We start from the raw sequence: 12,218 nt of genomic DNA, 5'->3' as shown, positions 1-12,218 counted from the left end.
ATTTTCAATAGCACCAACAAATCAAAATTCACAAAGACAGTTAAGATTATTTGGCAAGTGAAACAAATGACTTAAGAAAGGGTGCCTCATATCTTTCAATGATTAACTTTATGGAAAGATAAACTTGTTGTAAATAGGTATGCTTTATACTGTAATTTTATGAAAACAAGCAAGCTTATCTAAAGCAAGTTCTAGGACAATATCTATTTCATTCATATTACACAAGCGAAAAAAAGCCAGTATTCAAACAATGACACTCAGTTATCAAGGAAAGGCTTTGTTTAGGATGCTTGGCTCATTGAGGCAGAGAAATATGTAATTTTTAGTAAGTTTTCCAGCAAAAAGAAAAGTAAAAAAAAACCAACATTCAGATTGCAAAAAAATTAATTTCTGCTTATCTAAAACAGATGTCTGCTATGATACTGCAAATAGCTATGAACTAACAACAACAAAATATGTGACCCTAATTTCTGACTGCAGATTTTGTCAATGCTTACAATGTTATCTAGACATACTATTCACTCTTCGCCAATCTAGAGTTGGCAAATGTTTTGATAATCATCATGAGCAAAGAAAACACACTACATGTTTCCTTGAGGTACCAAAGATACATTATTAACCTTTAATTTTGTGAAATCATCCATTATTTCCAAACAATGGGGCAAAAGAAGAAAGGGGAATCTTTGTCCTATTTTCTTTATGAATCTGTTATTATGCTTCAAACTATTTATTCACTTTTCCGTGATAATGTGCTGATACCTGCCAAAAGTAATATGATATTTTTTCATTACTGTGAAGTTGTGATGTCACAACTTTTAACACAACAATTAACTGGTACTGCCTTGGTTAATTTGGGGCTATTTTTGCCGCCACTGCAAGTGAAATAATTTATATCTTAAATTAAATGAAAAGGCTCAGCAAAGCTCCCTGTTATTTCTTTTCAACCACCCGCTTATTTGTAATAGCGCAGGGGCAAAACTTTAATATACTATTCAATAAGAATAACAACAACACAGCAATTGCTAGTGTTTACTGAGCCAATCTCATACAACATCTACATGACAGCACTTCCATTTATACAAGATTCCTAGCTCTACTCAATCTGCCAGATACACAGGAAGGTAATTAAAGGTTACAGGGAAATAATTCCACTCCAATGTAAACCCCTCACTCTGTTTACTCCCTTTCTCTGGAATAACGTGATGATCCCAGTATTTTTCAAGAATGTTACCACACGTCAATCGTCACTTGACATCCTGCTCCAAAATGTCCTAAGATCTCATCCTCCCTCTCTCACTTTGAAAAAGCTACTAACATTGCTTTTAGGGGCTTGTTTTTGTGATTAGTAGATTTTTTTTAGCATTTTAGTCATATATATTAGGAATTATATTTTTTTAATTTGTGCCTTCTCCAAGATTAAGTAATAATCTTTGAAGAAATATTAAAGACACCTGAAAAATAGCAAAAATTAACCCACATCACATCTTTAACAGTTTTTGAAAATACAGGCTTTCTTTAAAAGGTCAGATAATTAATAAAGCAAGATGTTTTTCACATACAGACTTAATCTTAAAAAATATTTTTCCACTTTTTATCAGAGTTTACAGACACGTTTTAAGAATTTGATCTCAATGAATGGATACTCCTCTTACTATGTTTTGGAATATTTCTATCATATCCTGAATAATTTAACCACTTTTTTCAAAAATATTCTTATTCCTCTATGAAAGCAATTTTAACACAATGAATTGAAAAGAAAAAACAATGAAAGTTTAACATTCATAAGTACTACAAGCTTTTGTTAAAACACTAAAAAAATGCAACATATTCATTCCTCATTCTTTATCTTAAAATACTGACTTTCTGATTCTAGCAAAATATAATTTTAGTAACTCATCAAGACAGAATACATAAAATTGGCATATTTTTGATATGCACACAAAATGAGAAAGCATCTTTCCCAACTGTGCTGCAGAAAATGAAATGCATTTGGTATGACAATATGGCCCGGCACATGAACTAGAATCAGTGGGAAGAACGGGTTTCTTTTTTTCAAAGCAGAACATTTTAAATAACGTGCACACCCCAACAGCAAGGCATAATCAAGTGTGTATCAAAGGTATCCTTGGCTAAAGAAAACATAACAGCAAGTGGGCTGGCAGGTGCATGGGAGGTAGCCCATCAGTGACTTTCAAATCTCTTTTCCCAGCAGTCCAAACTGATTTCTTGCTCTTGCTTAACATCTCCACCCAGTGTCAGAGTATGTGCACATATGTTGTTGGGGCCTCATGCTGGGCTGGGGGGTGGAGAGAAGGGGAGTGTGTTGCAGAACATGGCTGATGCCAGAATCAAGCAGAGAACAAGAGAAAAATTGAGCAATTTGCCTTGTTTTTGCAACAAATTTTCTTTCTTCCTTGAAAGAAAGTTCTTCTTATGTAGGCAATCTGAAGATGGATTTAATGCTTTTATTGTCTTTTCTTTCATGCGTTCCCATCTGTGCTGGTGAACTGTGAATAAAACTGAAATCTGCATGTGTTACGGGCTCCCTCCCCATGCCCAAATATCTTCGGAGATGAGAGCAAGGAAGGATCTCTGGGATATGCAGGAAGCTTGGAGGGGCGTGGTAGAGCCAGCCTACTCCTGGACACCTCAGTAAGTCCTCTTCTAGTTCCAGCTTCCAACCTCATTCCCTCCTCTTCCTCATTCAGGGAGGTGGGCTGGGCCCCTGTGAGTTGGGCAAAGAGGTACTTAGAGGACTGAGGATTCCTCTCTTTTGCATTGGTGAGAGAGTGCTGCTGAAAGCTGGATTTGTGACCCATACCAGAGAAAACCATCCACTTCTCAGAGAACAAGGCTCCCTGGGCATCAGATGCAGGGAACCAACAATGGTGCCCCTTCATGGGACTTTGTCTGGCAACGGACAAGCCCCTCAGGACTCACTGTTCTGCCTACACCCCACCTTTCTCCTATTCTTTGAAAGATATTTTAGCTTTTTTATTCCTCCTATGTCTTCACTAAAATGGTGGTTCTTTATAATGATAAGCTCCTTTAGAACAGTATGATTAATAATGTCATTTGTAAAAGTGCTATAATAGATATGCAACAATGCACCACAGAGAACAAAGAACAAATTAATATAGCTAATCCATCATAGAACTGATTCTATGGATGGGGAAAAAAGTCCAGAATGTATGTAAACTTGCACGTATTAATAAGACTGAAGTCATCTCAGAAACAACAAGTTCTAAAAGTTGTCAAAGGCAGCTATAGTAATGGAAAAAGATTCTGGAGAATGATTTGAGTAGAAAGCCTCTCCCTGTCCTTTATTAACCATGTGACCCTGGAAAGCTTATTTAATTTCTTTGAGCATAAGCTTCCTAATCCATAAAATGGCAACAAGAACTTCTATCACGTAGGCCTGCTGTGAGGATTAAATCACATAAGGTATAAAGCGCCCAGCAATATATGGTGAAGGCACACACGATAATGTTAGTTTAGTATCTTCTCCAAAATAGCTTTAGGTCTTTTGTATACAAAATTCATATTTACATAGCAGTATTTTTTAAATAAAGATTGACAGTATCTAAAAACTTTTTGGTAAAAATGAACATCAAGATTAATTCAGAATTCTCTGCTTTCCCTTTGAAAATATCTTGGTTCAGTGAACTACAAAGTAATTTAGTAAATTAACATTTGCAGTAATATGATATCTACCTTCCAAAGTAACTCAATTATTACTTGCTGTTTTATCATTCTTGATCATAAAAGTTAATAAAAACAAATGTAAACAGTCCCCCAACTCTAAAATTCTTATACATTAGGATTATGTACACACTCAAAAATAAATACTTTTTAAATGTATAGTTTTCATCCATACTGTAAAAGCGTCCTTTTAAAACCACTTTTTACTTTACTTTTGGAACCAGAAACAGTTCTCTTCAATTCTCTTTCAAGATGAAAAGAAAGGTAGATTTATTTAGGCTTTTTGTCAATATTATCTCTACCTACTCTTCTGAGAATAACTAAAACATTTTTCTAGAACATCAGGTGTTTTCTAGAACATCAGTAACATCGGGTTACTGCAAGCAATTGTGTTTATTAAACAATAAAACACACTGTTATTCTGGTTTATTTTCTGACACTACACTAATAAACTAGCTAATAAACTACAAAAATTTTCAACTGAAAACCTATCTCTTTCTATAGATCTTACCCTTCAAAATATGGCCTTATGTTTTTTGTAGCTCAACTTTTAGTCTAAAGTTTTAATGTATATATCATTAACCTAACATTTAATCAGAGTCAAAATAATGAGAGTTTAAATAAACTAAGTTGTATTCGAAGAAAAGAGTTCTTTAGGTCCCTGCCAGAACTTTCAAAATATTTGCTAGCATTAACACGATTTGATCAACATTTACAAAAGGAAAGCATCGCCCCTACAAAACAGAGGGAGTACAAGCAGCCGTTGGGTGGAACGCCTTATGGATCCTGCAAGTAAATTTTACTTGACTCTTGTCTGACCAAACTTGATTCTTGTCTGACTAAAGAGTCAATATAATGTATAAAGCAGCATACTTTCAACACAACTGCTTCAGTTGACTATTAAAACTTAGAAAAGTCCACAGGAACATATCTGTTTAACGAATTCAGATGAGACGCTCACGCTGTCCACTTGTTGGGCAGCGATCCACAATCCACTTGCAACCCCGAAAGTTTTAGAGAGAGAGTGCAGGAAAATGAGCAGACTTCTGCTTTAAGGGTTTCTCCAAAACATGACCTCACGTTTTTCATTAATTCACCTCTCCGCATTTCTATTCCTTCCTGCAAGCCATTTGTTTCAAATAGTGGCCCCTCCGCACCGTTAGACATGGTTGTAATTTTTTTTTAAGTTGTTGGGTTTGTTTTTCTTTTGACAAGGTGAGACTTAGCTGGACACTACCAGGAGACCTCCAAAAAGTCTCCACTTTATGTCTAACTTTATTCCTCTCCTACTTGGCTACCATTAATACTTCCACTTTCATTGGCAACTCATAAAGCTATCCAAACCGCTTCTGGTAGCAGGTGTTAGTCCTGTCAAAAGTCAAGTCAGGAAGCATGTTAGAGCTCCAGCTTTACTAAGCAGGAGCGGGATGTTTTCTTTCCACTGTTTGACTTAGTTGGTAGCACCCCCACCCCCTGCAACTCCCGGGGTAAGCTCAAGCAAAGCTGGAGGCGAGGCCCTCCGCACCTGGTCTCCGACCGCGCCCACCTGTCACTCACCGTGCTGCTGCCGCGCTCCTCGCGGTTCTCTGGGGTCCGCGGCTCCGCGGGGCTCGGCGCTGGCTCTGGGGGAGGCGGCGGCGGCGGCTCCAGCAGCTGCTCCAGGCAGGCGGTGCCCGGCAGGGAGGAACTCTTCTGATGGCACAAGTGCGCCGCGGGGCCCCGAGGCCATGCACCCTCATCTCGGGCGCGGTCCCCCCTCGGGGGCGGCTGGGGCGAGGAGGACAGGGAGGATGAGGCGGAGGACGAAGAGGGAGCTGAGTCCGGGGAGCGTCCGCCAGGAGGCGTCACTCCGGCTGCTCCGGCGGCTGCCGCCGGCCCCTTTCCCGCGGGAAGCAAATGCTCTCGGATCCGCCGGCGCAGCGCGGACCCCTGCTCGCCTCTGCCCGCGCTCCCGGGCTCGACAGGCTCCGGCGAGGAGCAGCACAGGTTGGGCTGGGAGGAGGAGAACACGCGGTCCAGCACTTGCTTCCGTTTCTTGAAGCCGCTCCACCTGCTGCCCGCGCCACCCACCCCGGCCACTGCGTCCCGCCTGCCCCCCGGGGGTGGCGGGGAGGGCGACGGGGTGTCCGCAGTGCGGCGCTCGGGGCCCCCCGCGCGCCCTCCCCCGCCGCCCTTGCTCTTGCCGACCCCCAGCTGCAGGTTCTTCCAGAGCCGGGCGTGGAAGGAGGAGGAGGCCGCCGCAGGCTCGGGCGCGTCCGCCGCGGCAGCCCGGGGCTCCATCCTCCACCCCCTGCTCCTCCTCTCCCCTCCTCCTCCTCCTCCTTCTGCTCCGCCGCCCTCTCGGGCCGCGCCTCCTCCCGGAGCGCCGCGGCGGCGGCGGCGGCGGCGGCGGGCGCAGCAGCAGAAGCCGGGAGTGCCCGGCGGCTTCAGGCCAGCGCGCGGGGGAGATGCCGCCGCCGCCGAGGCTCTCGGGCCGCGGAACTCCGGCGCCGCCTCTTCCTCCCGCGCCTGCCGGGGAGCGCTGGCGCTGGCGCCGAATCCCGGCCGCCGCGACTGCAAAGTTGCGAGCTCCGAGCTCCGCGGCTCCAGTCCACTGGAGTCCCCCAGGCCGCGCCCTGGCTCCCTCTCCTCGCGGGCTCCGGGCTCGGGAAGCTACACGCACCCGGCGCGCGCGTCCAGCTGCGCCGGGACCGCACTCAGCGCCCTCCGGGCAGCACCTGTCAGCGGCGGGGGCGGCTGCCTCCAAACTGGGCGCGCGCGCGACTCACACAACAGGGCGGATCAGACGGAAGACACCCGGGACCAGCAGCCCCGCGGGAGCGCCCCGGGACCATCCTCCAGCTCCTCTGTGGGGGGGCAGGCGGGCGAGAGCCGGGCGGAGCTGGGTGGGGCCCGGAGCCCGCTTGCTCCCCAGGATCCGGCCACAGTTCCCACGAAGCTAGCTCTGGGCCGGCCGCTGGACGCGCCCGCCGGCGACGGTCTGGGTAGGACGAAGGGAGCTAGAGTGGAGACTGCTCCTTCGGTGGGTCCTGTGGGGCGCAGAGCGTCCACACAGAGAGGTGAATCTAACCGAGTTGGGGGCTGAACACCGCTGCCCTCGCCCGATTGCGTGCCCTGGGTCCAAGACGAGAGTTTGATTTCTTCCGTCTTCACTTCATCCCCATCCACCCCTCCCGATCTTTATTTGCATGTGCACTGGAGGTTTCTCTTACCATCAAGGTCTAGCAGCTTCCGGAGTCTGACAATAAGGCCAGCCCTTAAGTTGCAGGGAGTTTACGGTGGACGAAGACGCGGAGGATGCGCACTGCCTGACCCCATTCCAAACACAGAGAATCTTGTTCTTTTCACCCCAGCGCATTTTCTTTTGGTTACTTCATTTGCTTCATCGCAAGGCAAATGGACAAGGCTTTTTAGCTCATTCAGACTTTGCTTCTTCCGAAATCTACTCATCCAAGGATCTTCTGAGTCTACTAACAGAGCCTCTTGAAAGGCAGGTGACACAGTGCCCCTTCCCTCCTCCACTGCCCTCCACACCCCTAAATGTGGAAAATACGGCGAGTTCCCTGAGCTTTGGCACCAAGCTGTCTGATTCCAGTCTCATCTTGCTAGCAGTGTGCCCTCGATGTTACCAACCTCTCTAAGCTTTTAATTTTTCTATTTTTCTTACCTTTATAACAAATACTTAACAAATATTTATTGAGCACCTACTATGTACCAAACACTATGAAAGGTTCTGGGGATGCAGCTGTGAACAAGGCAGACAGGGCCCTACCCTCGTGGAGCTCATCATACAGTGGGGGAATTAGACAATAAACAGAGAATTTTTAATAGTGAAAAGTCCCATGGAGACAATAAAACAGGGTATCATAACAGAGTGGCTATGGAAGTAGTGTTGCCAAATAAATTGGAAGACACCAAATTAAATTTGAATTTCAAATAAACAATGAATTTTTGCATGTCCCAAATATTGCATGAGACATACTAAAATACTTTGTTGTTTATCTGAAATTCAAATTTAACTGAGAGTTTTGTATTTTTATTTGTTAAATCTAGCAACCCAAAACAGAGGGTTTTGTGCTCTTTTTACATTGTGTGTACAGGGAGAATCTCTCTGAAAAGCTAAAATTTGAATTAAGATAATGAGGACAAAGAACAAGCCATTGAAAGATCTGATTACAGCATTCTAGGCAGAAGGAATAGCACGTGCAAAGGCCCTGAGGCGGGAAGCAGTTTGGTTATGCATGTTCAAAGACAGATGGAGACCACTCCAAATAGAGTTGGAGCAAGGTGGGTAGAGTTGGTAAGAGATGGAGTGGAAGAAATGGGCACAGTCCTGGAGGGATGGGTCCCATAGCTACAGTAAGAGTTTGAGTTTCCTGTAAGTGAAATGAGGAGTCATTAGAGGGTCTTTAAGTATGGGAGTGATGTGATGTGATTTAATAATACCTGCCTCACAGGGCTATCTTAAGGATTAAGTGAAAAAGGACTTAGCTCAGTGCCTGAGGCTTTTCCACATGAGACAATCAAGCTGAAAGTACCATGACCACAAAAAATTACCTCAATATAGAGCTAAAATTACCTCTGATAGCCCAAAAAGAACCTGCAATACCCAGAAATCTTTTTCTCTCTAACATAGGAAAAACAGCTTATCTAGGTTTTCTAGGACATGGTAAACAGAAAGAGAGAAAATAAGTAAAGAAATATAGGATCACTGTAGAGAATTAAGAAATGGCCACCACTTACCAGAACTCTATAAATATGTTGTTTGTCATAATTATACGACATGGAGCCACGGACCCACGGAGATAACTCTACACAGTTCAACCTTATACTCAGAGAGTCTTTTAATGATGCATTTAATGAACTTTGGTAGCTTGATATTTTCATTTTTCTCTTGCACCTAATTTTGCCTTGAAAATACTAACTCTGAGATTCCGGTTCTGAAATCTATGATCCCAAATAACCCTTATCCATCAATGTGAATTCATTTATACAACTTGAAAGAGCATATGTAAAATATCTGAAGTGGATTATAAAATGAGAAGCTGTCCTACGAACTGTGCAATATATAAAGTTGTACCAGATATATCAAATATCTTATTATATTTAGGAAAAGATACTTATAAAAACTCTACAACACAAGGGGAAAATGAATGATACAAATTGATCACTGAGAGAATACAGAGGAGTGAAGAATCACTTTTGGCTTGACTGATCAAGGAAGCTTTCTTGTTGGAGGCATCATCTGAGCTAAGATCTATTGCGGGTGACAGAGTACACCAAGAAGTTGGATTACCACCCTCAAGGGGAAGCAAAATTCTTGGCGCATAGCAAAACTTCAATAAATGTTAGCTATTCTTTTTATTACAATTTACTAACCATCTTAACTATTGATAGAGCATCTGTTGCTTAAATTAATATGAAATTAATGTATGCATCACATTTTGAAATGCAGAAGGTTGGGAAGGTGATGGATAAGGTAATATTTGAGCAGAAACCTTAAGGAAGTCAGAGAGGGAACCAAGTAGTGAATCTGGAGGAAAATTTTTCCAGGACCAGGGAACATTAAGTGCAAAAAGGCTAAGGCAGGAACTCACTCAGCTTGAGGAACAGCAAGGAGAAAAAGTAGCTGGACCAGAGAGCAAGAAGGGAGTGGGAGGAGAAGATACCGCGGAGATGGCTGAGGGCTACATCACGGAGGACTCTGCAGGCAACAGGGAGGACTTTGGACTCGCATGAGATGGGAAGCCACTGAGGGCGCTTTGAGCAGAACTTCTTTATAATCCAACTTGCATTTTAAAAGACTCGCTCTGGCCTCTAGGTTGACAATCGGGTGGAGGGAGGGCATGGGTGGGAACAGAGTTTGGATAGGAGGTATCACTCTAATACCTGAGAGACAATGGTGGCCTTGATGAGTAGGCAAGAAGTGATAAAAGTGGTTCAATTCTAGACACACGATGTTTTGCAGATAGAACTGACAGGACTAGCTGAAGTTAGGACATGGGGTGCTCAAGCCGTACGCCAGATGGTTTGCATCATTTACTACATGTAATTCTCACAGCAATCCCATTTTATAGAGGAAGGAACCAAGTATAACTATAGATGAAGGCACGTTAAGTGACCTTGCAAGGTCACTGACTGAGCCATTAGCAGATCCCAAGTCTACAGGATTCCAAAGCCACACAGCTTCCTTCATTTTAAAAAATATGCATAAATAAATAGAATAAAGTAATTGAAAGAAGCCTCCAAAGATGCACTGATCCGGGTCCTCGCCTTGGGGGAGCAACAAGACTGCCTTGGACAGAACTACAACTTCCGCTTGATGAGATCAAGGACATAAACGCAAGCCCAAAAACAACATTTCTGGGACTAATTGAGTTAAAGTCCAGCTAAATGGCACTTAAGGAGCCCTCTCGTCAGCAGAGGCCTGGCTGCCGTCCCAGCTCCCAGCACTGGGCCAGCTGCCTTCAGGCCCTCACTTCCTCTCACAGTCTCTGAAATGGGGCTAATAATATCTATCTGCCTGACCCATGTCACAGGACCCAATTAAAAGCCAAATGTAGGCAGCATTTTTGATGAGTGAAGCCTGTCCGTAACAGAGGGGTTATCATCACTTTGTAACCAAACACAAGAAAAGCTACCAGACTGACTCGTCCCAACTCACATGGAAAAACCCTGCCTTTGTGGAGAGAAGCATCTTGAACCTTTCCAAACCAAGAACCCAGTCATTACAATTCCACATGTTGAGATGGCTGCTGACTATACAGTCAACTCAATAGCATAAATTCCTGCTCAGGTCTAAACTCATTTTCGCCTTTTTCTTCCTTAAAAGCTTTCTCAATAGTTCTCAAATGCAGTTTAATGTTTAAGTAACTTCAGAGAAGTTACTTCAGAGAAGTATTTCTGTTTATTCAGTTTAACCTAAGTCACTTCCTATTTTCTTCTTAAGCAGAGTTGTAAAAAATTCTAGGGTCCTAGACCAAGAGATACTCTGGAATTTCTGTGTTGGAAGGGCATAGGAAGTGGCCATGTGGCTTGAATTAGGGAGAAGGGAGACTTGAAGCTGTATGTGCATAAAAAAAATTTTAACCAATTGTCCATATAAAAGAAGAGAAGAAAGGGTTAATTGGAGATTTGGAGGGAGCAAAAGCCTCCCCCGCTCATCCCTTGATGCCAGTTCTGCTCTGCATAAAGTCAGAAGACATGGGCGTTTGCCTGGTGTTGCACCTAAGTGCTCTGTAACCACAGGCAGCTGTTGGTGCCTCAGTTTTTCATTAGTAAAATGAAGAAATATAGGGGCCGGCCCAGTGGCGTAATGGTTGGGTTCGTGCACTCTGCTTCAGCGGCCCAGGGTTCGCAGGTTCGAATCCCAGGCGTGGACAACACATGGCTTGTCAAGCCATGCTGTGGCAGCATCCCACGAACAAAACGGGGGAAGATGGGCACAGATGTTAGCTCAGTGACAATCTTTCTCACAAAAAAAAAAAAAAAAATGAAGAAATAGAACTGGTTTCCCTCTAAGGTCCCTTTCATCTTAAAAATTACATAAGCTTCCGAAACAGTTCTCCAATGTAGGATATAATCCATCTACTTATTCCTGGTCTGACTTCTCACTTTAAGTGGTTTATACAAAGGCAGGTAATACTGGATGGGTATGTAAACAACTCCCTTTGAATACTCCATGTCACAGAAGATGCTAGGAACCTACTCATCCCTCAGGCCTCAGCACTTCAGTGCAGGCATCTGATCTCTCCACCTGAAGGCTGTCTTTCAAATGGCACCACTCCCCCTCCCCCCCCAGCACGTGCCTGGAATAGTCCTCAACCAGTGAGTGCTGCTAGCTGATGTATAGATATATCTAGCTCCTTCGTGCCCCAAGAAGGGGTCAGGTGGGGTAGCTCAGAGGCAGGGGTTATATATTTTTCCCAGTTCCAATGCCCTCAGTGCTAGCTGGCTTGATAACATGCCCTTCTTCAGCTTCCTTTCTTTTCTGTCTCACGTATCCACCTCCCCTAACGCTGGTCTCTGCGCCTCACAAATAAACTGCTTGCATATGAATCCTTGTCGCTAAGTCAGCTTCTGGGAGAACCCAAACTAAGGCACATTATATGGACATTTCAATCTCTAGCTAGTGAGGTTCCCAACTTGACCACTCTATGGGAACAACAGTAATGTTCTCCAGCAGGAGCCCTTTGGGTCATACAACTCTTTGATAGGGGACTATAATGACAAAATTAATCCCAGAGCCTACAATCTATCCCCTGAAAGTGAGACTCCTTGAGAGCTACAGTATTCGTCTATGGTTTAGCGCTTTGATATGGTCCACTGACCTCCTAGAGTGGACAATAGGGTGGATGCCTGAGCATCCGTAACACCCTGGAAAATTAGTCTCAATTGATCACGGTCATTCTATCTCTTTTGTCTGGCCTGTAACTAATCCTGGAAACTATAAGGGTGTATTACTTGGCTTCAATTGTGAGTAACAAATAAACCTTGAACACATTGAAGAAGTCCGA

General features: G+C 44.0%; 1 protein-coding gene across 11 annotated transcripts in view; it reads right to left on the bottom strand.

Moving 5' to 3' along the window:
- The window catches only part of MCTP1 (multiple C2 and transmembrane domain containing 1), a 507,353-nt gene extending 501,371 nt beyond the window's left edge, over positions 1-5,982 (bottom strand). For all 11 annotated transcript variants that reach the window (XM_087430024.1, XM_087430027.1, XM_087430026.1 and 8 more), the window contains exon 1: positions 5,260-5,982. In XM_087430024.1, the coding sequence (XP_087286150.1) occupies positions 5,260-5,982 (723 nt within the window). The remainder of the gene's footprint in view (positions 1-5,259) is intronic.
- Between the last annotated feature and the right edge of the window lie 6,236 nt (positions 5,983-12,218).

The sequence above is a fragment of the Ceratotherium simum genome, chromosome 4 (genome assembly GCF_057802395.1).
Source record: "Ceratotherium simum simum isolate JZ-2026a chromosome 4, ASM5780239v1, whole genome shotgun sequence".
Classification (NCBI taxonomy): Eukaryota; Metazoa; Chordata; class Mammalia; order Perissodactyla; family Rhinocerotidae; genus Ceratotherium; species Ceratotherium simum.
The sequence above is the reverse complement of the archived record's forward strand: the minus strand, read 5'-3'. Positions and strand labels throughout refer to the sequence as shown.